The sequence below is a fragment of the Falco biarmicus genome, chromosome Z, assembly GCF_023638135.1.
Source record: "Falco biarmicus isolate bFalBia1 chromosome Z, bFalBia1.pri, whole genome shotgun sequence".
In the NCBI taxonomy this organism is placed as follows: Eukaryota; Metazoa; Chordata; class Aves; order Falconiformes; family Falconidae; genus Falco; species Falco biarmicus.
Window position 1 is genome coordinate 1,439,905 of NC_079311.1, and position 27,195 is coordinate 1,467,099.

Below are 27,195 nucleotides of genomic sequence, written 5' to 3' on the forward strand. Positions count from 1 at the left end.
ACAACCTTTTGACAGGTTTCCCCATCAGATACTTACGTGAAAAATGAATGAGGGGCAAGTTGTTCACTTAGGAAGGAAGAAGTCAAACAAATTCAAGAAACAAAGATTTTTTTTAATAAAAGTACTTCATGTCAATGAGATCATACTTAATTTTTACATAAATAAAAATAAACCTCCTTTTTAATAATACTGCATGTGCTGTTATTCCAAGTAAAAGTAGTAACTTCGTTTCATGTATTTCCTCAGAAGAAACAGCAAGCAAGAAGAGCAAAAAGGATTAGGATAATGGCTTTTAATAATATCTGTGACAGCAATTGTATTAGATTTTTTAATTTAATTTTTAATAATTATTATTATATTTATTAGAAATAGTGAGGAAAATTACCAGAAGACCTTTAGCTTCTTAAAAAAATAGAAGAAAATAAACCTGAATTGGCTGTTCCTGGCAGAGTAATGGGATAGATTATGGACCTTTAACATACAACTTTGTTAGCAATTCCTCTGTACAGCTTCCAGTTAGCCAATTTCCATTAGCTGTTGCATCAAAAAGTGGGACCTTGGTAATTATGTATAAACCGTGAGTTGCCCCCATTTGCATCCTTTTACTGCTCGTCTGTGAATTGGTGGATATTGTCTGTCCTCTCTTCCCTTCTAGCATGTATTACTGTGGCATCTTGAGCACACTGTATATACTAGTGAATACAACTAATCAGGTATTTCCAGTAAACATTTTTCAGAATTTTTCAAAAAGTCAGACTAAATTTTTGACCATCCTGTGAATTTTTGCACTGTATTTCTTTTGGAAAAAAAAAAGAAAGGAAAAGTTAAATTCTTAAGAAGTGAAAATTCTGAAAAAGTTAAATTTTTGAAAACTGAGAAATGGGGAAAAGAAAATGCAAAAGGGAGGGACAGTGGAAAAAACAGTACTCGAAAATAAAATTTTAGAAAAATGAAAAAATGTATGTACAGAAATTGAACAGAAAGTTAATTAAAAATTAACTCATTTGAAATATTTTGTAGAAACATTGCATTTTTTAAATCCTTTTTTGTAGTCATTATCCTGACAGTATTTCTGGAACAGATTATGGCACTTCACAAGCAGGCAAATAAAGCATGAAAAAATGATCTGTCCAAGTTCTCAGTGGGAGTTTCTGTTGGAAATAGGTAGAGAATAAAGACTTCCTCAGATATGGTCCTCAGCCAAGCCATCTTTCGTCAGGCTTTGCAGCTGTATACCCCAATGCCGCCAGATTTTTCAAACAGTGTGGGTTGATTGTAGATTTGGCCATACAGAATCATAAGTACTTGGTTACATCCCACAAACTAGCCCTGGAAAACGAGCCATCGGTGGTGGCTTGCTGTGCAGGACTAGTCCTTTCGACTGAGTGCATGGATGTCCCGCTTCAGAATGAGGCATGAAATTTAAGCCTTAGCTAACATTGGCTATCAAAAATCCTTTATTGCTTTTCAAGACTGGCAATGCTGCTAACATATATGCATGCTGGACAACTTGTGTGTTAAATATTTCAATAGTATTTCAATTTCCAATCAAATTTCAGTATGATTTCAATACTATTCCAATGGGAAATCCAGTAAGCAGCAGTGACACAGTACTGCTGTCCCAAGTGTTCAAAAAAACTGCTGTGTTCCATTTCCAGTAGCAACCATATTTCATTAGCAGCTGAAATTACTCCTATGTCCTATCTGTGGGTTGATTACATACACAAACAGCCCATAAACTTTCAAATAAGAGTTGTAGCATAAATAAATGTTCAGATAGAAGCTGTTGCATGAATACAACTGTAATAATTTAAACTTTTGTTAAGCTGCAGTCAACAGGACATAGGCTCCAAGTCAAAAATATTATCACATAAACCAAACTGTCCCAAAGACTTAAAGCTGAGTGAAACTGTGATCTGAAGCACTTGGGCTTGTTCTCCAGCCACACAGGAGGTGATTATCTGCCAGGCATGTCAAATTTGTTAACAGTCAGCTGGTAAGGAGAAATTAATTTTTGAGGAATGGGAACTCCTTCAGTAACCTTGTGAGAAAGAGTGTATTGGAGCAATTCTGATTTTGGACAAAAAATCATTCAGCTGGAATGAAATACACAAATGTGTCATACATCTCACACTTTCACTGGAAGGAGGAGCTCTGGTTCATAAATCACCTCAGGAAAATGGGTTGTCTAGTAATTAGAAGTGGTTTCCAAGCTTTAAAAAAAGCACTGTAGTGACTCCTGGAGATACACGCCCTCAGCAAGGCTATATAGTTGACTGAGAAAAGGGCATTACAGGATTTAAGGAACGATCTGCAGCTGAATGTAGTTGTTTGCATGTAACTCTGTTATCTGTGGTAGTGACACAGAGGTGTGTGTTCCTTTACTCTTCCACGAGCCTTCATTTTTATTGCACATCATTAAAATGGGAATATTTATAAGTTTTTTTTTTAGAATTATCAACTTGGTAGTCCTCATCAGTGACCTGCTGTCCCGTGGGGACTGTGAACACACACTTCACTTCTGGCTGCCTCAGGAACCGTCTCGGCCACTGGGGTATCAAGCAGGAGTCCCTCTGGTCCTCCAGTTTCTCAGCTTGTTAGTGGATTCAGAGGTGGAGCCAACTCCAGACTGTTCTTTGAAAACTTGATTTTCTTATAATCCAATATATAAAACCGAGGAGTGCTTTCTATCAGGAGGGTTTAGCTTTTCTGGCAGGTTGAAAAGGTCCTTGCTCAATTCTGGAACCAGTTTAGTGAAGAATGAGAAACCAACAGAAGCAGAAGAGACAGTATCCACATGCCTGCATTCTATCTGACCATACATGTATGAACCTAGTTGACAACCAGGTTTCTAGTGCCAGAAGAGCAAAGTTTTTTTCTATATTCACACTAAAAGCAAAGTTCTGGTGTAAAGAGGGTATGGTGACACGGGAACGGTGCTTTCCCTGACATTCTTGCATGATGCCTCCCATGGTGCTGTGGCCGGTTGTGGAAGTAGGTCAAAGCAAACACTGAACATGGGCTTCTTCAAGCGGGGAGAGTTCTCTCTATTACTTGTCTCTGAAGATTACTAATTATTGTAGTAGGGACAACCAAGATTGTCTCCCTGGACCAAGAACTGCTAAACTTTAAGCAGACGTTCCCATACTGCTCCAAGACATAGTGAAGAGGCACAGTGTTCAATATCAGTGACCTCTCATACCATTGTTTTCTTTTTTCTGCATCAGATTACAGATTTTCTGTGATTTGCCAACATGGCAGATTATAGTCAGTGGTCTGAATATTAAGAGAAGGCCTGTAATAGAATAAAATTTTTTCTTGAGTTCCTTGAACCATCCATAGGTTACAATGACAGGGTGAGGGGAAATCACAGAGGTGATTTCCTCATTGTATTGACTTAGAAATACAGGGACCTACTGTGTCTAACTGAAGGACCTAACCACAAAACAAACTGTAGACAGCTAATGAAGCACTCCTTCCAAGGCAACTGCCCATCATGAAGCAGATTATGTCCACCAAAATGATCTGAAATTAGTTATCCTGACTGTTCCTCCAGAGGTCATAGAAGACACCTTCGTTTCTCAAACAATTACAGAACATAAGCAGTGACTTTGGAGGACGTAAAGCCCAGCCTGGAAGTCCTAAAGGTATCGAGAGTCTTTCTTCTTGTGGAAATGTGTAGAGGTTCTTCTTTTGGTTCAGCTACCTATGTCTGGTTTGGAGAAATGCTGCTTGGTCCATCACCACCACATACCTGCTTTGGAAAGATGTTATCTTTTTTGTTTTCTTCTAGATGGAGGGCTTTCATCTAATACTACTTAAGAGGAGGACTATAAATTACCCACCTAGACCTGGAGGTCTTTTTTACTGTCATTAGAAATCAATTGGAAGATTTTTGGCAGCATACTTTCTATGTGCAGGCACAAATTTGTCATAACTGGAAGTTTTGGTGAAACTCATTCAAAAGGCTTCTCTGGGACAGGTTCAAAATGGGAAGGAGGGGTGAGCCAGTTGACATGCCCCTCATGGAAACAGTCATTCACCCAATTTCTAGGCGAGTGTCATAAAGCAGGCTTTTTGCTTCTTCTGAAGAGGTGCTTGCTGCAGGCTTTTGTATCTAAAAGGGCTTGGCATAACAAAACAGCGTCTGTCAGAATTCAGGTTTGCCACTAAGTCTTCACCGTAGGTCTTGGCTTCCCTGCATTTCAGTTTTCATAGTCTACTCTGGAGTCTGAAAAGCAGAGCAATTCAGAGTTAGGTTAGAAAAAGCATTTATTGTCATAAATTCAATGTTCAAACACTTGTGGAAGAAAGTTTATGCTTTCTGAGCCTGCATGTGGGTTATTTTCCATGGACTGTCTCCTTGAAGGACATTGGGTACAAATGTCTCTTTTTACAAACTGATCTAGCCTTTGAGTCTATGTATGCATATGTACATATAAATTTCTCGGAAAATCAGTCCCTTTGTTAGCAGAGATTAGAGGAAGAAGAAAGGTTGGGTTTTATTCCGAAGAATTTATGGTCAGCTCTGGGAAAGACTGTATAGAATATGAATGGCAAGGAAAGTGTTTATTGAGAGATACTGAGCTGCTTCATGCCTTCTTGAGTCATCAAACAGAACAGCTGGTGTTTTGTGCACGATGAGATTTTTGTTGAATGGACTGACAGGGTTTCTCTGCAGGGTAAAAAAGCTGCTTTTTCTTTTTTTCAATATCTGTTCTGAAAGCTAGGCAAACCTACTGAAGTATGTTTTGCTTGAGATTTTATAAGCCTTATTTACTAACCCCTGAAATCTAGGTAAAATTTCATTGATGATGAAGCAAGGTGTAAAGTTCAGAGTGAACACCAGTGAATAACTTCAATAAATTGTCCTATCTGGAGAAAAAAAAGGGTGGTTCAAGAACGTTCCTCCTTCTTCTTCTTCAGAATCAATGTAAATGAAATCCAGGGATATGTAGACGTCAAAATTTGATGATGACAAATTTTCTGCCTTGTATGATCTCACCGGACAATAAATTTCAGGCTTTATAACTTACACCAGATTTCAAAATGTTTAAATAATATTTCATGTACCATAAAAGAATGAGGAGACAGATGTTAATAGCTTCCACTAGAAAATTATTTTAATATTTTATAATATTAATAGATTAATAATTAAGTGAGAGATAGGTCTAATTTTAGCTGCTGACTCTAAGGATTAGAAAGTTATTCCGTATATATTTAATTCCTTATTTGTAAGGATAACAATGGATGTGTCGGCCCATTCAGTGCTCCCTCAGAGGGGTACTGTTAAACAGTCCAGCAGAATCTCTCCTCACCTTTGCTTTCTCTCCTAATTCTTTCCACACGGACCTGCACTTCTTACACAGCTTCCAGGAGGTTCTCCAGGGAGTGCGGTAGGAACTGCCCAAGCAGAACGGATCAGCTCAACCTAGCTTCCTGGACCTCTGTTGAAACTAGGTATCCCAAAGCTGCCAACAGTGCAGACTGAAGCAGAAGTTACTATTGATGCTATCAATAATTAGCTGTATCATGTCTAGAGATTCGTTGTCCTCTGCAGATGTAAATGTGAAGCATTTACGGATAAAAGCAGGAATTTTTTTTCATGGGAGCACTGTGGAAGCACCGTTCATCTCTTTAGAATGAGGGATTGGAATTCTACACAAATTGTGAGATGTCATGTTAGAGAATATCAGGAAGCAAAGGTGAGGGAAAGTTAACTATTTTCAGCCTTTTGAGAATCTAATGTTTCCGATTTTATTTTTTATTTAAGCAAATACAGTCATTTCTGTATCAAAGACAAGAACTCCAGCCAATATAAAGTTATGTGTAAGGAACTCAAATGATGAGTTTACGAGATTGCTGAGACTACTTGGTGGTGAAGGGCAAGCCCTCTCTGGTTTTTTATCGCCAGGAAGCACATGCTCTTGTCATACGACAAACAATACCTTTCTGCGGGCAGCCAGTCGTGAGTTACAGCGGAAGATAAGCAGCTTAGGAAAGACAGATTGCCAGTCTGATTCCAGTTGCCAAGGCTGCACACCATTATTATCTGGAGAAGAAGCTTAGGTTTCTCCTGAAGCAGACAATCAAGACTTTGCACGGCTTGCCCATGAGACATAAGGTGTTTCCAGCTCCTTTAAAGAAAGGGACATTTTGTGTGGATTTGATAGGCTGAAGGTGAAGACAAGGAGGTTTCTTAGATCCTTTCTCTCTGTATCTGATCTGCTTTTAGCCAATTCTTCCAATTTGGCAAACCAAAAGGAAACCACAGCAACCCACAACAGAAGAACCTAGTGTACTAAGCATTAACACTTCCTCCCCACCCACATAGTACAAATTCCATATCCTACACTCATAGCTAAAGTCTCCAGGCAATATATTCCTTTTCTTTTAACCCTTTCTCCAGCTGGTATGTGGAAAGTCTGTTGCTACAGGGTGCAAAAATGAGGAATCGGAGGGACCATGAGAAAATACCTGGTGCAGTTGCAGTGCTTTCTGGAATGACCGGTAGAACTGGTTCTTCTTTGAAAATGGTCGTCTAAACTTTCCTTGAAAATTCAGCTGATGAGTACTCTACAACTTCTGCAGAAGTTGCTTACCTATACTTGCAGTTGTAAAAGGAAACTTAAGGTTGAAACTAAATCTCCTCTGATGCGAATCAGTCCCGTGGCTTCTTGCTGTGTCGTTGGTGTCTTTATAGGCAGTCTTTCACATACTGACCTACTGTTCTTTCTCCATAAACCTTCTATTTCCTACGTTACATAAATCCAGTCTGTTCAAGGTTTCATTCGGTCTTTATTTTCCAAATGAAGGGATAAGATCTTAGAATTATGTGCCAAGATACTACATTAGGGTAAAGAGGGTTTAATGAATGCTTACTACTTCTGCTGCATTCATTTTTGACCCATCACTCTGAAATAACACTAATAATCACAAGTTTCCTGTAGCAGAATTGGAAGCTCGGTTTACTTGGATTGGAACACTTGTATTACTGAATGCAAATCATGTACTTGGTACAAGTAAAATCTGCTAGCAGTTTGTTATTTATTTCAAGACGCAGCTCTTTGTGTGGGACACTGAATAGGACAGTGTAGTGCCAGTAAGTAAGAACACTTCCCAGTGAATCATTGTTTTATGCATGCCTATTTTGCTGTCTTCACTTCTCAGATGTTGATTTTTCAAACATTTTCCCAAAATACTATGTAGCACAGTATAAAAATCAGCGAAAAGGCCTAAGATGTAATTTTCCACCTTTCGCTTTCCTAGGATTATTCAGGATAGTGACCTTCTGATTAAATATCATTGTTACTGTACTGTGGTTTTGCATTGCCAGTCTAGTTCTTGAAAAGGGAATTTTTCTTTGTCCACCAAACTCATTTGCACTAAAGTCGGAGTGGGATAGATGTAGAAAACTTGTCACAGTATAATGAGCAAGTAAGTACAGTGCATATTGTCGTTGACCATTCCACAGTATATGCTGGTTTTAGCTCAGAGGTTTTAAGCCTCCATGACTATCATTTTACCTTATGTCATACCATTTTGTACACTTATACTTAAAACAAGGCATGATATTTTAGGCAATAGATTTTTTTTTTTCATTTACCTTTTCAGTTGCATTCTTAGATTTTATTTTATGTAAACATGATTGCCAATCTGTGATAAGGTTTTCTCATAGCCATAGACAATTTTATTTATATAGAATGTTCTGCTACTTCATTTTTCAGAGCTCTTTCTCAGGACGATCAAGATGATACCCATTTAAAAATAGAGGATATCATTCAGATGGTAAGTTTATCTTGAAATTTAAACATAAATACTCCTATAGAAATATTGTGGTTTGAAGTCAGTAAAATGTAGCACAACTGCAACTTTATAACCCTGGACAGAAATACTGTTCTTGTATATAAGGAATGTACTTTTCATTTTAGAGAAAGTAAAAATTTGGAGGCGATGTCAAAGATGAACAGGTCAAATGTTTAGAATTCGGATTTAAATCACATGATTAAAAAAAAAAAGGGGAATTATATTAATATGTATGAAATGATAAGTACCTGCCATCTCAGCCACCATCAGAACCATAGCTGGCCTTGACTGACAGTGCCCTCCCTCCAAACTGTAGTCACCACCATCTCATAAGTGCGTTGCATTAATCTGAAGAAGAGTATGGGCAAGGAACTAGGTACAGAGCGATTATGCGGAAAGGAACACAGAATGCGGACTTTATTTAACCTGTGTGCATACTCATGACATGGTATGTGGCTGTTTTCCTGTGAGTTTCCAGCCCAGTGTTTACCCTTATGTTGTTAGCAATCTTTCTTAATTCTTATCTCTTTGTAGCAAAGAAGTTAATTACAACTCTGTGTTGAAAGTTCGTATGAAGTCCTTTAATACCCTGTGCTTTGAAATGTCCTTTGATGCAAAAAGAGATCATTAAGTGTCCTCTTTATTTCTGCAGTCAGATTGTCCAAAACCAGAGTGCTTTGAAACTTTGTCGGCAATGGAGCTTGCAGAGCAAATAACTCTTTTAGATCACGTAGTTTTCCGAAGCATACCCTATGAGTAAGTGTTCTCCTACGAGTGACTGAAGTGAGCGCGGTGGCTGAGCGCTGACTGGCAGTGCTAGGTACTACATTAATTCATGCTACTGACAAAAAGGTTTGCATACTTAACAGGATAATATCCTTCGGCTGTTTCTATTATTGACTCTGAGTCCCCTATAGTTTGATAGTGTTTTGAAAGCCTGAGTTCTTTGCTAAGAAAAAAAATCTGTGGTCTAAGGCTCTGGGCTAGTGAAGGGTAAATATAGTATGGAAGTGCTGAGTCTCCAGGGGGAGAGTGTCAGATCAGTTTCATTCATACAGCAGTTTAACATGGATATAACCACGTAAGCTGACAAGACCAATTTCAAATAGGGTCACAATACTGAAAAGTAGGATGGGGGGATTGGGGGAGGGGATTAAAAGAGTATTAAATCTGCTTTATAATATTTAATTGCTACAGACACCATTAAAAAATGGTATAGTGAAATGCTGGAATTAGTGGAAAGCTGTGTCAATTGGCTTCTAATAAAATGAGGTACACTTGAAATCCACTTAGGCTACAGTTACAGGCAGAGACTCTGTACTGTGCTTATTAAGAGCATTTTTGTTTGTTTTTTTTTCTCTTTCTTCAATGACTAGAGAGTTTCTTGGGCAGGGCTGGATGAAAGTGGATAAAAATGAGAGGACACCATATATTATGAAAACTAGTCAACATTTTAATGATGTAAGTACTCTTAAATATAGATTTTTCTGGGAACTCGATTGACACTATGACCTCTGGAAAAAAAAATACCTTTTTTCTTACAATGTGATGTAACTTCTTATCTAGTAGTGACTGAATGTTAAGTCTTTTTGTGATTAAACTTTTAAATCAAAGCACATGAAGGTTCTAATTTTCAAGAACTGGTACTCAGCATTTCAATGGCAATTTGACAGAGTAGAACATTTTAAACTGTACTACAATGTTGCTTACAGAAGAAACTAAATTTTCCCCAGAGATTGAAAATATAACACTGAATCTAATTAACAAATGCTCCTTGTATCCCCAACCATATCTATGGTCTTTACCATTTTTCTTGAATTTTACTGAGAGACTTCCCAAACAGTTTTATTCCTGTTGGCTTGGAGATACTCCCTGTTGCATCTCTTGCCCTTTTTTCATGTCATCATTCCCCCCAACACACACACTTCCCTACAACACTGTTCTCAATTCACTTTCTCTGGTTTTGTTAAGAGCTGTAAGTTCTGTTGTGCATTAGTTTTTTTCTGCCTTGTTCACTAAATAATTACATGTTGAAAGGAATTATATTTAAGTGTCCTAAATTTTTCCTCTTTGTTTGGTCAGATGAGTAACCTTGTTGCCTCCCAAATCATGAATTACGCTGATGTCAGCTCCCGGGCTAACTCAATTGAGAAGTGGGTAGCAGTAGCTGATATTTGTCGATGTTTGCATAATTATAATGGTGTGTTAGAAATCACATCAGCCTTGAACAGAAGTGCAATCTACAGACTTAAGAAAACTTGGAGTAAAGTATCCAAACAGGTAAGAAAGATAATGATTAAAAGTAGATTTCTTCTAGATTTCATTCACCAGTATGTTCAGAGAACAATGTGTTCAGACAGAATTCCTCCCATAAATATTTCTACTTTTATAATACTCTGACTATGTGCTGGAAGCACGGCGTAGTACTGATGTTTAATGTCAGGGTCTTTTGTGTGACATTTATCCTTTTTTTTTTTCTATATCATTAATTAAATATCTGTGGGAACAAACTGATTTCAACAGAATCAGCAGGTGCCTAAGACTATGACTTGAGCCTGAAGTACTGAATTATTTGAGAAAACTAGATTTAGACATTTTCAGATACACATATCTAGGTGGTTGCTAGCTATAACTAAAGTCAGCTCAGGTGTCTAAGCTAGGGGCTGTATTTCCCTGTCTGTGCAGAAAGTCAATAGGAAGGCCAGCACTCCTCAAGGTGGTGAGTTTTTTACTACCCGGCAGAGACTGTAGACAACCAGCCTTCTTTCTCATTTAGTGTCCTAGTTTAGGTGCAGTGAATACCTCCCTTTAACCCTTACCGTGCTGCTGAGACTGTCACAGCATGTCTAAAGCTGGGAGAATGAATGCCAGTTACAAAAACAAGATGCAAAAAAAAGAGACTAGCCAGTATAGAGTATCCAGTCTTTTATGTTCTCTGTTTTAAATGGCTTGGAGAAATTGGTTGAATGATTTAAATAGCATTCTGCTCTTTCAGAAAAAGGTTAGTATTTTAGTATGGTGGAATTACAGAGCAAGTGAGTCGGTAGGACAGAGCCAGTCACTTTTAAGTTAGGCAGTATTTGCATACAGAGTTTACTCCAGTTGATTGGAAGATTTCAGGTTGCTCATTTTAAATCTGGCTAATTGACATGGAAAAGGTGGGCTTTTATCATTGCATTTCCTCCTCCATATGTTTCTGCAGCTTTTGCAAAGCACTAAAGCAGCCAAAGCAGTGAAATCCACTTAAAATACATTCTGACCATACTGCCTTCTCTAGTCGGCTTTTTCTCAACTGCTTTATAGTTGGTGCTACGTTTTTTTATTTAAAAAGAAGTTTAAAATAATTTCCATGCAAACTGTTATATAAGAGTTTACCCCCCAAAAGTTTTTATGTTTAGAATTTGTTTGATGTTTAAACTTCCCGGTTAAACTAAAAAAAACCCAACAGATCAATGGTATTGCAGTACTCCAGTACTTATTGGAAACCCAATCTGATTGTTTCATCAGCCTGCTATTTAGAAAAAAAAGAAAATGTCTCTTTCTGCCTAAAGCTTTCTCTTAATTGGAAATTCAGTTTCAAAAATTACAACTTTGTCATGATTCTCTATACTGTCTTAATTCTATAACATAAATAGACTGAAAAGCAAATTTATTTCACTTATGAAGTAACCAGGCTCTGATTGATGCCCACTGGAAGTAATTTGTGCAAGGTATATATTCAGTAATGTATTTTCAAATACATACTCAGGTTTTATCAGAAACTTTATCAAAACCAGCTTAGTGCATGCTGTAAGACATTAAACGTCCTTTACTGTCACATTTCAGTAAATGCAGCTGAGGATCCTCAGCAACATGTAAGATCAGCTCCTTAATATTCTTGTTTACACAGTAAACTGAATTGCTGACCATTACTTTAATGAATATGTGGTTTTTTCCTGAATTTGCAGGCTAATAATATTAGCATAGATACAGGTTCTGTGTATCACTCAAAGGAAAATCTTTAATGCTGCCTAATCTCCATTTTCAGAAGTGCGCTAGGTACTACAATAAAGCTAAATTCCTAATGCCTATGTTATTACTTTTGAAAATGGAGTGAAGATGCTAAGTGAATTACACCTTTTCTAAAATCTAATCCCAGTCATTTATGTGCAACAGCAGTGACATTTGTAATGCATTTTCTTTCTAGACAAAAGCTCTCATGGACAAGCTTCAGAAGACTGTATCATCTGAAGGAAGATTTAAAAACCTTAGAGAAATGCTCAAAAAGTATGCTTCCCTACACTGTACAATTGTGTTTTTTATAAGCAGTGGATAGTACACATTAAAGATTAATTGGCTTTGATTAAGCCTTAATATAATATTGGATAATATTTTTCCCTAATAACTTTTTACATTCTGGTTTTATTCTATTTGGTGTTATTGTTTTGCTGAATATCCTATGATTTAGCGCCCTGATAGATGAATATAGTATCTCCAGAGAATTACTGAAACAAATTAAACTATTAGTCTGTGTGAGCATTCCCTGTTGGGATTTTACTTACACGGATAAACTTTTTCAATAAATGTAAAGCCAGATTTATAAATAAAAGTTTGTATTCAAAAACAGGATTCCAAAGATTCCTTGTTCTAGATAAGAAGTCTAGGATTTAGGACTAAGCCTGAGTCACATCGAAGATCCGTTTACCTCTTTATCTTGTTTCTGACAGTGGCCAGTAGCTGATGAGAGGAACATAGTAACAGGACAAATGGACGGTGATATTTCCTGTCCTGTAGCCTCCCAGTCCCCTGTAGTCTTCCACTCTGGAAAGCAGCCTGCCTTTTTCGTACAGTAGTCCTTGAATATTTTTTTCTTTAATTGATTTGCCAGATTATGTTTGACCTTATGTGATTTTGGTATCCAAAATAACCCATGGCGAGGGTTCTACAGTTTATGTATTGACTCCAGCTGCATGCCTACAAAGCTTGTATTTTTGCAATTTATACTTCTGCAATTAGAAGTAGGACTGAGTGGTACAACCACTTTCAATGATCTTGAGAGAAACAGAGAATTGAACAGAGAATAATTCCGGGTACATTTCAAAATACATTTTTTCAATATATTCAATTATTAATTCAATAGTTCAAGTTAGTAAATTTTTACTTTAAAAATATTGTTGGGGACCTAATCACTTTTTAAAAAATGTTTTCACTCACAGTATATGAACAGGTACAAATAGAGCAGCTGTGGGTGCCCCATCCCTGGCAGGGCTCAAGGCCAGGCTGGACGGGGCTGGGAGCAGCCTGGGCTGGGGGGAGGGGGCCCTGCCCGGGGCAGGGGGGTGAGCTGGATGGACTTTAAAGTCACTTCTACCCCAAACTATTCTATGGTTCTATGATTCTAGGTACTCCTATGCACCTTTCAGTTAATGTTTGCTTGTCTGCATACAGCAGTCATCCCCATCATACAAAAAATACCCAGAATGAGGTGCAGTGCTAAGCGTTGTCAGCAATCTGCCTAAGTTAACAGTACAGCCATCACCCCGTGTTCTTTTTATGCCACAGCTTCAGAAAACCAAGTTTGCTGCTATTCCTGCTGAGGCAAGAATCAGTGAGTGTGGAGCAGTGATTATTGCATTAGGGAAGCAACAACAATTATCCCATTCCTCCTGTCCCTGCAATAAAAGATATCCCTGTTCTCTAGGGTCTCTATTCCCAGTTTTCCAGATCATCTTTGCTACCTCTCTGTCTTTCTCTTCCTTCTTTTGTGTTCACTGTTGAGAAGGCCTGAATAGACTTTGAAAGAATGGTATACACATATGTATGCATACAGATACATACACATATGTGTATGTATAAATAGGTATAATTACATGCATGTGTATACATATGTATGTATATATATCTCCACACTCGTGCAGTGCATGCATGCACACACGTGCAAACATGTACCCTTGCTATGCTAGACTGCTCACATGACTGCGGAACATCAACCACTCCCATGCGCATTTTATCTTCTGTGTAAGATCTATTTCTGAGATTGCCTGTGAGCCAGGATTGAAATATGCTGGGAAGTGTTCTCTGATTCCAGAGTTTACCTGTCCTTCCTCTCACTCCATCACGTTACCATTCTGCCTTTTACTAAAGGTTATCAGCCATTAATATTAGATATTGGACAGAATACATTGAATTTGTCACAGGCAGAGCAAATGCAACTCAAGTGAAGTCGGAGAAGCTATTTGTCTTAGAAATGAATGCAGCCTGTTGATTAGAAGTATGCTAAGTAATAAAGAATTTGTGTGAGTTATAAAAAAAATTAGTATGCGAATTTAGCTACAGGAAATTGTGCTGATTTCTTGTTTCACAGTTGTAACCCACCTGCTGTTCCCTACCTTGGAATGTACCTGACTGACCTGGCATTTATTGAAGAAGGAACACCAAACTTCACTGAGGAAGGCCTTGTCAATTTTTCCAAAATGAGAATGGTAATTTTCTGTTCCTTGTGTGATTCCCCAACAGGTGTTTAATTGTGTGCGTTAATTATTGCTTCAGTTATAACTCCTTTGAATTTAACTTCTAAGATGTACACGTGTATTGGCATCATGCAAGATAGGTAGCTATATGAAAGCAACTACTTGACTTCTATCACCACCTTCTGGTAAACTGAGTATTTTTACGGGGTGAATTTGCCTCCAATTTGTTCTCTGAGAAATGGCAGACAGAAAAAAAAAGCCATCCAAAGCTCATGAAGGAGCAACAAACAGCTTTTTGAAATAACCAAAATTAAAGGGATGTTTTGATTCAGCAGAAAGCAGTAATCACAATCTTCATATGTGCTAGGATCTATCTAAAAAGCATTTTAAAGGTGATTTCTCGCCGACTGCCATGTAATGTTTTGTAACAACTCCTCAGAGGAAAGCATGGAAATTTCTCTTCTAATCTAAGCTTAATGCCCTTCTGATGGCTACACGTTGCAGCAGTCACTCAAGGCAAAGAAAGAGAGGTTATCAGTATAGGGAGAGGAGAGACAAGGTGCTTCACTGGAGACTGACTGAACAATAAATGGTTCATTTTGGGAAATTAAATCCTCAGAAGCTTTAGGAGATCACCTCTGCCCTTCTCTTCTCTCCTCCCAGGATAAACTGTGTAATTTCATGCAAAATTCTTGCCTTATGTGGCTTAGCTGAAGTCAAAATGCATTTGTACTTACTCATATACATGTATTTTTTTTAAAGATCTCACATATTATCAGGGAAATACGACAGTTCCAGCAGACCTCCTACCGCATAGAGCATCAGCAGAAGGTAAGGTTCTTCTTAGGCATTGTTACCTACTAATGAAATCAAAGCTGTGTTGGCAATTAGCTATATGATACAGCTGTTGTGGGAGGCTAAAACCAATGTATTCAGCTCACATGCACACAGAGGAGAGGACAGACAGCAATACGGACAGGTACTCTGGGGCTGTAACACCCTCACCCTGGCAGAAACTCCATCGACATTGTATATAAAAGCAATTTTTTTCCTCTTTCTCAGGAAGCTGTCTTCGTGGGTCTGGGGTATGAGGAAAGGGGTTCAAAGGGAAATGTGTTCTCCCTGCCTAGCTGAAAGTGTAATTCCCCAGGGAATCCCAGAATCCCAGGATTAGGGGACAAGGGATGGCCCAAGCATCTACTGATGCTGTGTGCATCCTGCAGTTCTTTTCCTCTTGTCCCTCATGGGAGTGATGAAAATTTTCCCAAAGCCGGTCTTTGCTTTCAGAGAAGATTTCATCTCAGACTCCAGAAGAGCAACACGGGCTTAGGTAACCTGGCTAAGGATTTGCCCATTCCTAAGAGGCGGCACTTAATTCCTACAGCGCTGCTGGTGCACCATTAAAACAAGTTGTTGTTTTGTAAGAACATAACATGAGGGATCTCAGGATCCAAAGTGGGCTGAAGCAGAAAAGGAAAGCAGAGAAATTTGTGTGGAAGTAACATACAGTCTGTTCATCTGTGTTTTCTCCATTCCAGGTCACTCACTACTTACTTGACAAGACACTCATCATAGATGAAGATACCTTGTACGAGCTTTCCCTGAAGATTGAACCCAGACTCCCCGCCTGAAGAGCCAGCTTTGCCTCAGAGTCTACAGAAGGCTTTAGTACAATGAACAAAATCCTGCATGCCATGTTCTAAAGACAGCAAGGGAAATACTGTGAAGAACACAAAGCTCTCTTTTCCAGTAAGAGATACAGAGCCTCAAGGATTTCCCTCTCAGGCAATGAAAACGAGCATTGAAGGTGGAAGACTAAAGATGCTTCCTACCTGGATTAAGTGATTGCTGCTTTGCAAAGATAATGTTTTGCAGTACAGAGCATGCATTTAATGGAAAATAGGAGACTTTCCTGTGAATGGGTGCTCATTGTAGCCATCTCATGTGACAAATTGAGAGTACACATTTAAATGGTGGTAATATATTCAGGTATATTAAGATAAATGAGCAAAATGAGATGGCTGTGATGTCGTCTGGGTTGATGTCTAACTATGCGTTCACTGAGGCAGTAATGTTAGTAGTGTCCTCATACTCTGTTAACTTCATTGAAAAAACAGGATCTTAACAGTCATCTACTATCCTGGAGTGACATTAAGGTAACATTTAGTATCTTCAGATCTGCAGTTGTTCAGAATACTTGTTATACATTTAATGCTACCCTTTATAATATGTTACCTGCTTTAAACGTCTTGTCAGCCTTTTCTAAGGTGACTGATTTTACCTGTAAATGAATTGTAACTATTTTTTCATTAACATACAATGAGAGTATTTAGAGCATGGAGAGCAAATGAGCTAGTTGAATAGCTGTAAATAGTTGCCAGCCTTGCAAGCTTCGTCTGGGAAGTACAAGGTTAGGAGCTAGACCTCAGACTCGAGAAATCCAGATGTGCAGTGAACGGGGTCGTTAGTCATGTTGCACACAGCCCTGGAAGAGGCACTTTATTTTTCTGCACCTCCTGCAGCTTCTCTGACAAGTCAGGCTACGGAGCACTTTCTGGACGCACTGTGGAGAGAAACACGTCTGGTCTGGCAGTGGGCAGTGATCAGTGATGAACACTAGGAGTTGGAGTGACAGTTCCATTTTGTGTGGAATCAGTGGTTTGAAAAACATCTATTTTTTTGTTCAGCCATTCAGCACTGACTTAACTGTAAAATTGTTCACAAGTGGCAAACTTTGAATGCCAGAAAACACAAACTGTATATTTTTATCTGAGCTAGTAATTATCACTTGCATATGGGCATATGTTTAAGAAAATGTGCTATGTGTAAATGTTTTCAAAACCTATGCTTTTGTGACATACCAGGTAGATAGATGTCATTTCTACAGCTAGTTGCTACTTCCTGAATTTTCCTGGTCAAGGGTGGCCTGCTGTAGCTGCATGGAAAGTGAGCTCAAATGCATGCTGTGAAGTGCATCATAGTATAAAACGCAGGTATTAGCACTGTTGAAAAAAATTGGCTGGAAAAGTGTCCTTACTTTTCCAATGATACTCAGCCAGTTGAAGAAATAGGGCTATATCACTGTATACCTCCCTTAAGTCCTCTCAGGGAGATAGATGTTTAAAACAGATTGTGACCTAGGCCTATTTGATCTGACATTTGTTACCACAGTCATGATGCTTCTTAACGATGGTGATGAAAAACGGATCTGCCTGGCTTGTGGTTTTTGTCTTTATTTGCACTTTAATTATATTGCTGGCCCAGCCCAGAGCTGCACAATAAATTCCATTCGTTCTGTCTGAGTGTAATTGCTAGCATCTATAAATGTACCTTAGCAACTGTAAATTTCATTAAGGTTCTTCACCACAAGGACCATCTCTTTGTAAATAACTGCATGAGGAAACATCACAGATACTGGAAAATTCCTTGATTAGAAAAGCAGACAGCAACAGAAAAGGAAATTCCAGAAACATTTTAAATAGTTCTGGTTAACGATTGCTGTAGAAATGAACATGGAAAATGTTACTTACAGAAGCTTTTTACTGTCAAAAATGTGCTTGTTCTTTTCACTAATGACTGACAAGAAGCCGATTGCATCCTGATGCATGATACAAAAGAAAAAAAAGCATGGTTTAATGTGGACCACGAAACCAGCTTACTGTGTCTTTTCTATACAGAAGCAGTAGTAATTGCTTATGCTTATGAAACTGTGGTTTCGTAAAACACTTTGAAGGAATAAAGAAACAGGGAAAAAAGTGGTCCAAAAAGTGGTTTCTTAACTTGGTTTTACTGTTTCTCTGTTAAGAAAATGTGTAACAACTGTCAGTGTCAATTGACATCTGTTGTATGCTACTAACTGCTGCTTTATCTGCCTGTACCCTATTTTACCAAACTTCCTTGATGTTCTTAGGGTTACAGGGTACAATTCTTCATCTTACTCTTTTCACAGTTTGTTGTTTTGTACTTTGTGTGTGTATATTGGTTCTTCAGAGTTAAAAAAAATTCAATGCATTTTAACGCTTGCAATATGCAGGGGTAGTGCTGTGCTCGTGCTACAGTATTACATATGAACAGAGAGGAAGGCAAAGGATTACACATGGTTTTTTTCAAAGGTGCTGAGCATCTCTATCTTTAAATCAGTAGACAATGTGATAGTTCAGCCCCTCTGGAGAAGCATATACTATTTATATGCCAAAAGTTACCTCTTGGGTCAGTGGCACAATTTATATTAGAATCACTAGAGTAACTAGACACTCGATTTGTGCTCAGAGTAACATAAAAAAAAAAAAAAAAAAAAAAAAAGGGTTGCGGTCATAGTAATGTTTGATTTGCTGCTGACTGAGATTAACGTTTTTGGTTGGGGATACAATGCATTCATTAAAATACAGGAGGTGACCGCTCAAAGAACTGAGCATGCATTTTGCTATCTGTGGCACTAGCCAGTGTTGCAACCCTAACCAAAGCTGGAAACAGCTGTTCTGCAGAAATCCTACACGGCGAGCGTAGAGCAGTGTGTCTGCCCCGCAGTCGGGTTGTGTACTTCACGTGTAAGTGGCCCGAGTGCCTCTGCTACAGTACTGCCGCAGTGTTTGAGCTATGGCAATAGTTAGTAGGCAGCAGCAACCTGCTTTATGTGAGGCTTTGCCTAGTACATCTGTATAACCAGCTAGTGCAGTGGTCTCCCTGTACAGCGTGCAGGGATTGTGGAGCTCCTTGCTACCAGCTTCTCTGTGCCACTCCACCACAGCCATGTAATAGATAGAGATAGAAATCCCAGTCATAAAACACCCACTGTTTACCTATGGTGTTTTAGGGAGGATGTCTCCAAGTGAGGACTTTGTCACTTGGATCTCGCTGTCATTTAGAGTCTTGTCCATTACAGCTTTTATGCCGTGGAAGCAGAGCTGACTTGCTTTTCTGCAGCTGGAGCTGAAAAAGCCCAGCTGATTCAGGATTCATGAGAAAGAGAAGGGCTGAAGCGCCTATCTACTTGCCTTTCTTAGCTCTTCGGTCCTGCTGCGCCAGCCAGATGCAACAGCAGTTCTCACACTGGAGGGGCTGCTCCCTTCGGCACTCCCCGGACAAAACCGCCTCTTGGTGCACGGGCTGGCTAGCCACAATGGGGATAGCATATTTCACCCACTGGTTCAGCAGTGGGCACACTTGCCAGCAAAGTCCGAGGGGAGTTTTGCAGTATTTTTTTATTGCATCAGTAGCAGCCTGGATTCAGCCCATAGTTATCTGGGAACCTGGGCAGCAGCACAGACACGTCCCCTTCCATGTGACAGCACTTGTGACGCGCTGATACAGGGTTAGAGTTGCCTTCACCCCAGCCTTCACGCTCCCCCGTTCCTCTCCTTCCCCCGCTAAATTCACCAGTATTGTTAGTGGACTGAGCCTGTGATTAGTCATCATGTGGAAGAAAACACAGATCCGTTGAATTTACAGTGGCCGTAGCTGTATATTCTGTCCCTTTCTTTCAGCTAGTCCTGTCAGACACAAACGCGTAGCTGAATAGTCAGAGATGATTCTGGGACTGATCACCCTTACTGAAAAGTAAGGAAGAGGTCTCTGCTCTTTCTGTTTTCCTAGTTCTTAATTCTTATTATTGTTCTGTAGGATAAAAAGGAACTTTGCTATTTGAAGTATTTATTAACTTTAATCATGTTGATTTTTATTTCAGGACATGTTCATTATCCCAAATCTTCCTTCATCATTATTTATTTAAAGGGTTTTACAAAACATTGTTCTGTTTGTATAGATATTCAGTCTTTCCTCCTTTCACTCGTATCAGTAACGTTAAACTGAGAGATATTATTTAAAATTCTCACCGATAGAGACATTTTTACCCACGCATAATTGTTATTCATTAAGGGCAAAATCCTTCAGACCTCATTCTGATAATACCTTAGGCTTCACCGAGAGCTTTTCGTAAGTAAGCATTTGGGGATCTGGCTCTCAGCTATTTGCCTGTTACAGTTTATGCCTCCAAAGGTCAAATGTCTCTGTGTAGGATGCTTTGTGTCCAATATGCTGCTCAACTATGGTTGTTTTGTTGTACCTTTACTTTTAAAATAGTCTCTGAAGTTTTGTTCTTTAGGAGAATAGATGTATGTTTATTTAAGAGATGTACCTATAACATGTTACTTAGTGCACAATCCAGGTGTTTTTGCATGTATTGTAACTTATCTTTTGACCTGAGGTTATTGCTTTGTATTGTTAGTAATGCATATCAGGCAGGGTGTTGTGCCTGTATGCTAATTAAATATTCTTTTTTCCTGGAGTTTCGAGAGTCCTTACCGGTGTCTGTTTATTTTTTTACCCCTAATGGTGAATAATTAAATCTACTCCTTAATTACTGAGTCTTTTAGAGAAACATGGGAGGGGAAGGGACAAGCCAGTAATAAAAAGGGCAAAAACTGGAGACAATTCCGCATCTCTATGGAGAACAAATGGTTTGAATTACTGCATTTTACTCTTGCAGCTGCTGTGGGCATCGTTGGGGATAATGCTGATTTCAACTTGGAACAGAATTAATCCTACTTCATAACAGAAATTCTGGTCCACAGTGAAGTGTACAGCACAAATAACTAACTTAAGACATGTAACAGCTTAAACAAGCAGCCACGCAGCTCATTCTTCAGCTGAGGAAAGCCTCTCCTCTTCCATACCTCCGTTCCACTTATAGGAAGTTACAGGTAAAGGTGGCGTTTAAATATCATTTCAGAAGATGTTTAAGGACTCCCCATTTCAATAGACTATTTCTTTAAGCAAAAGGCAGTTAATTATATAAACAGACAGTAAATAACATTGTCCCTAACTTCTTTGTCCGGTTGTTCTGCATTTGGACTTTTGTCTAAACGTACCTTGGCTGGTGTCGTACCCTGGATGTAAAGAAACAGTATAGCCACATTTTATACCCAAGTAAACACAGAAAACATCTTAGGTTTCTAGGTATGGTATGTCCCTCTCTTGCAATAGGAAAACAAGTCACATGAGGATAAAATAACTTTCAAATTCGGGCAAAATAGTTGATAGAGTGTAAGACTACAAAGCCAGGTGTCCAGCTTCTGTCGTATACTAATCAATGTTCACCGCTTTACTTTGTTGAACTGGGTGATTTCTATCTTTAAGGTAGAAAAATGCCTATTTATTTCAAGAACTAATACATTTTAAGTAACTAAAGAGTAATGGCACATCAGGTCTGAGTAAGATGGAGATAAAGCAAGTGATGTATTTGTACCAGCATCTATTCGATACTCTGTGACCTTGCAGTCACATTTTCTGCCATCTTTTTACATTTTTGGTGTTTCACATAAAAACAAATTGACTGAGAGCGCAACTTCCTCTTGAATTTGTCAGATATTTTCAGTGCAAGGAAAAAAAATCAAAGCACTTGCCAAACAGCTCTGTTTGAAAGTACTGCAGGATAGTTTTAATTTCAAGTTGTTTTCCCCACACTTTAAACCATTTCTTTAACCTTATGTCAAAGATTTGGCTGGGTTTTGGCCATGATCATAGTAGAATCACAGAATGGTTCGAGTTGGAAGGGACATTAAAAGACCATCCAGCCCATCCCTTGCTACAGGCAGGGACACCCCCTCCCCCCAGCCCAGGCTGCCCCCAGCCCCGTCCAGCCTGGCCTTGAGCCCCCCCAGGGACGGGGCACCCACAGCTGCTCCGGGCAGCCTGGGCCATCTCACCACCCTCACCGTACAGAATTCCTTCCCAGTATCTTACCTAAACCCACCCTCTTCCAGTCTCAAACCGTCGCCCCTCGTCCTGTCACTGCAGGCCCTGGTAAAACATCTCTCTCCACCTTTCTCGTAAGCCCCCTTTATGGATCAGGAGCCCACCAGAAGGTCTCCCCGGAGCCTTCTCTTCCCCAGGCCGGACAAGCCCAGCCCTCCCAGCCTGTCCTGACGGGAGAGGTGCTCCAGCCCCCTGACCATCTTCGTGGCCCGGCTCTGGACCCGCTCCAGCAGGTCCGTGTCCGTCCTGTGCCGAGGGCGCCGGGGCTGGGCGCAGCGCTGCCGGGGGGTCTCACCACAGCGGAGCAGAGGGGCAGAGCCCCCTCCTCTGACCTGCTAGTCCCACTGCTGGCGATGCAGCCCAGGGTATGGCTGACTCTGCGCTGCAAGGGCACATTGCCAGCTCATGTCTAATTTTGTGTCCACCTGCATCCCAAAGCCCTTCTCTGCAGGGCTGCTCTCAATTGATTTAACCATGAGTCTGAACTAATATCAGGTATTATGCAGGACCTGGCACTTGGCTTGGTTGAACTTGATGAGGCTCACATGGGCTCACTCCTCCAGCCTGCCCAGCTCCCTCTGGATGGCATCCCTTCCCTCCAGTGAGTCAGCTGCACCACACAGCCTGGTGTCAGCTGCAGACTTGCTGAGGGTGCGCTCGATCCCACTATGTCATTAATTAAGCTATTAAATAGTACTGGTCCTAATATGGACCCTTGAGGGACACCACTGATTTCCACTTGGACATTGAGCCATTGACTGTAACTCTTCAGGCGCCACCATCCAACCAGTTCCTTATCCATCCAACAGTCCATCTATCAAAACTGTATCTCTCCAATTCAGAGAGAAGTATGTTGTGGAGGACCACGTCAAAGGCCTTACATGGGCCCAGATAGATGACATCCGTAGCTCTTCCCTTGTCCACTGATGCATTCATTCAATAGTAGAAGACCACTAGGTTAGTCAGCCATGATTTGCCATGCTGTCTGTCTCTCCTCAGCTCCCTGCCTTCTATATGTTTTGACCTGTCTTCCAGGCGGATCTGCACAATGATCTTACCAGGCACAGTAAGATCATGGATTATTCTTTAAGAAGTATTTAGCAGGGGGGTGTCTGTTTTCTACTTTTTAGTATGTTGCAAGAAAACAACTAAATAGCTGTAAAATTATGGACTCACTGAAATGATCAAACCACCAAGGAAATCTGACAGCACACAACCCTTTTTAATCTTAACCGGGAAAAAAGGGAGGAGGCTAGCTGGGACCAGCTGTTCAAAATCCTCAGCTCTGTGAAGAAAAAAATGAAATTGGTCTTGACTGTGCAAAGGGAATGAATGAGAATTGTGAAGACTGAACTGTGCCTTGAAAGTTATATTCTAATGTTCTGGCCCTGTCTGTGTATAGCCTCGAAGAAGTAACATTTGAGAAGAGCAGATTTTTGCTTTAAATTTTCAGTTTTGAAGAGGACTGAAAAAATCACTGGTGTTCATTCCAACTCCCTGGCAGCTGGAACAACCCTGTACATGTGGGTTGGTTAGTGTAGTAGCAGAAGCCATTTAAAATGTGTTTTCCTAGAGTAGCAACTCCACTGTGTAAGCCTCTTTGAGTCAGACACCACCCTACCACACTAATGCTTATGGTGTCCGTAGGCCTAAAAGATGGGTCAGAAACGGCAACAACTGCTAAAAGCTTGTGTTCTCTCCTGATGCGCTTCCTAGAAGACCTTAATTTATATAGATTGGACACAATACATATAAATCATGTCTAGTTCCTAGAGTGTTTCATATAAATTAAAAGTAGTAACTTTTCCAGCCAGAGAAGACACAAAGTCTCATCAATGCTTTCTATTCCACCCTAAATCTAAATATTTTATTTATTCCATTTAATCTGCTGTTAAAATTTCATTTCCAATGACTGAGCCTTGTGAAAAAGAGCAGCTTTTTTCCTTCTCTAACCATGCCTGCTGGAGTTTCCATGACAAAAAATGCTTGATCAGCATGGTGGAAAGATGGAAGGTGGCCAGAGTTCAGTGTATCTGTGTGTTTGTTGCCTGTGTTTCTCTAGTTAATATTCTTCTGAATTCCCTGATAATCACAATCTCAGAACTGATTAATTTTGCCATTTTGGTACCCTTGAGAAAAAACAGCATTTCTGTGAGATACAGATACTCTTTTTCATTTTTTAAATGAGACAACACTTTGCAAAAATGTCAAGCAATAGCAAATTTTCAAAGGGCTGAAATTGTCTGAAACAGAATTGTTGACTTTTTCACACACCATGATCTACACGAGGTAATTCCTATTTTCAGTCTTAACTCTCTAATTAAAAACATATGCATTGAGATACCATCCAAAGCAGTCTGCAGGACAGCTGGCAAAAATAGTCTTATCACTTTTTAGGCAATTTTGCTGAAGGTCATATGATTCTGTTTTAAGGATTTTGGATATTCCTGCTTTTCCAAAGGGCCAACTCCATTTCTAGGAAAACCTTTTCTCCTCCCTTTGGCCAGAAAACACACTGCTAATTACAGAGAACCTTTCCTATAGTATGTGGTGGATGTCCTGTGAAGAGCAACTTCAATAACTTAAAATAACGGGTTATTTTTAACAGGTTGGTTGGATCTAGTTGAGCTCTCCATTTAGTAGACACAAACTAGCATCTCAAAGCGCCTTTCTTCGGGGTAATCACAACCACAGGAGGTCTGTTCTGTGCCTACTTGTGCGCTTGGTCATGGGTAATTTGTGCCCATGCTTAGCACCAAGTACTTGCTTAAATTCCATGAACTTCAGTGGGATGTTAATGGTTGAACACCACCTCAAAATGGAATTTTCTTCCAGTTTGAGACCTCCGTGAATGCATATACTCTACCTAAGTGGATATTGAACATTCACAGTCACAGTGAAATCTCAGTAAGAGGTCTGGTAACCATTTGGTAAACAGTTATATTTATTCCCAAGATGGTATGCTTCACTACATTATTCTGTCTTTAGGAATCTTAAGAATTAAAGATCCGTTGGACTTGAAAACCAGTGATTGACATTGCACCAGGGGCAAGACAACTGCCAGCTTATAAGGACATTGCGTGTTTGGCAGCTCTTTGCAGCTGTACAATAGCAGAGCTCTGCTCCAGCAGCAGGAGGGTTGGTGATTAGTGTCCTGGCAGGCTCTTCAGAACAAACATGGCATCTTCTAATTCCTAATTTGATACGTATTCTAAGTAAGAATAACTAGGCTTATAATTTATGTCCTGATCCCTTTGATTGCTAATAAATTATTTCCCACATATGGAAATCTGACTTTATAGACATTTTCTTTGACAGAAATGTGCTAATCAGAAAGGCCTTCCCGTAAAACAAAATTACCTTCATTTGCTCTGTATACGTAACTCCTCTGCTTAGCAGCTCCCAGAACAAACTCCAATGGGGCACAAATTGTTGCTGAATTTCAGATGAACTCCCTGTGCAGGGACAGAAGGCATTAATATGGATAGCAACTGAATTAACTCTCAGCTACTGCTATTTACCCAGCACAAGCAATGAAACCAAGACAGCATTTTAATTGGGAGACTTCACATAAATATTTAGGTTACATAGTGATGTGAACGGGGCATTATGTAGCATCCCAATTGTTTCTGTAACCGAGTTCCTCACAAAGCAGATCAAAGAACAGTAGCAATACCAAACTATTTTTTAAGTATTAACGGTATGTTCTTCAGAAATCATAAAGGAACTTGCTAACACTCTTTGCCAGGTGTTTGTGGTGTTAGCTAGCAGGCTGAGCTTTGTTTGCAAGGCACCTCCGTCCATGGCACCACCTACTTCGAGGTGAAGGTCTTTGACTGTTCAAGGGCTTTATGAAAAAGGCTGCCTTTAGTCACAAGTTTAAAAACGAGGTTTGTTTTAAACTTGTGACAGAGGGATGACAATGGCCACCACCGAAGTGTCAGTACGCAAAGCCCTGCATTAAATGCAGGCTGGGGGGGTTACAGCAGGAGGAAAAGATGTGACACAGCCACAAAGAAGCTTTTGCTGAGTTTGAAAGGAAAAGCTGGTTTCTGTTTACTTTGCCAGTTCCTGCACAGGGGTGGATTTGTTATGCTCGTATGTCTGTACTCATGTTACCTCAAGAGATCCTCAGCTGGATTATTTTTTATTTTTTTCAATCGATACCAGAAGCATGGTGTTGCGTTGATAAAAAGCAGGTGTGGTAGAGAGGGGGTGTTTCAAATACTCGGTAGTCCAGATGCATTGATCTGGAGTGGCTGTTTTGTTTTTAATTACGGTGGGCATGCATGGCTCTCATTAACCCAAACAAGTCATGACATTTTGGGGGAGAGATGCCTGTGTTTTGTGACATTTCAAAAATCTGAGATCTGGGTTTAGGAGATTGCTGTGTAAGGAACTGTTTATTCAAATTGCTATTCAAGCAATAGTCAACGTACAAAGGAACAAGTATTTTAAATACTTGGATTTTCAAAAGCTGCACAGAACTGGCCTCTGTGTTCCTGTCAGCCTTGATAAATGTTCAGATTCAGTGGGAGCAGAGCCACATTGAAGAAAATGACTATTCTCCTTTGCTTTCCGAACCATCCTGTGTTCTTTCTTCCCCCACTTTACCACTATGTAGCGATAGTAATTTTAAATGCGAGGCTTCAGATACTGTTCTTTTTACATTTCACATTTCTGGACCCCTCTGCCTTACAAAGAGTTAAGACCTGACGTTGTGAATTAAAAGGTAAAGGGAGAACAAGAAGTGCCCACTGTGATCTCAGCTCGTTCCGGGGCCTGTTCCCTGCTCCGACCCATTTCCATCGGGGGTGCGTGCAGCTGGATTTACCCTGCTCTCCATGTCTCTCAGGAGGCGTTCAGGCAGCCGAGGCAATCTGGCACAGAAGCCGCTCTTGACCTTTCTCTTTTTGGCTGGCACTAAATGGGCCCTTGGGGGTGAGTCGGCAGAGTGCACCTTGTTGCAGTTAAGCATCTGGCCAGCCATGTGCTGGCATGAACTCTTTCCCCCTGAGAAATATTTGAAAGACGAAGTTGCCATCACCCAACTGCTATGTGCCCCCCTCCAACCACATCCCACTCACATCCTCAAGGGCACCCTTGTGCGAGCAAATGTCACTCACCTAACCCCGTGAAATAGGATTGGCCACGGCAGCAATTATTTTCATTTCCCTCACCTCCTTTT

The 27,195-nt window shown here is 39.9% G+C and overlaps 1 protein-coding gene across 2 annotated transcripts in view; it reads left to right on the plus strand.

Annotated features, from left to right (window-relative positions):
• Positions 1-20,538, plus strand: part of RASGRF2 (Ras protein specific guanine nucleotide releasing factor 2) — a 132,029-nt gene extending 111,491 nt beyond the window's left edge. For both annotated transcript variants that reach the window (XM_056325294.1, XM_056325295.1), the window contains exons 20-27: positions 7,728-7,788; positions 8,459-8,562; positions 9,183-9,267; positions 9,889-10,086; positions 11,993-12,072; positions 14,150-14,267; positions 15,018-15,086; positions 15,794-20,538. In XM_056325294.1, the coding sequence (XP_056181269.1) occupies positions 7,728-7,788; positions 8,459-8,562; positions 9,183-9,267; positions 9,889-10,086; positions 11,993-12,072; positions 14,150-14,267; positions 15,018-15,086; positions 15,794-15,886 (808 nt within the window). In that variant the 3' untranslated portion in view covers positions 15,887-20,538. The remainder of the gene's footprint in view (positions 1-7,727; positions 7,789-8,458; positions 8,563-9,182; positions 9,268-9,888; positions 10,087-11,992; positions 12,073-14,149; positions 14,268-15,017; positions 15,087-15,793) is intronic.
• Positions 20,539-27,195: the final 6,657 nt, after the last annotated feature.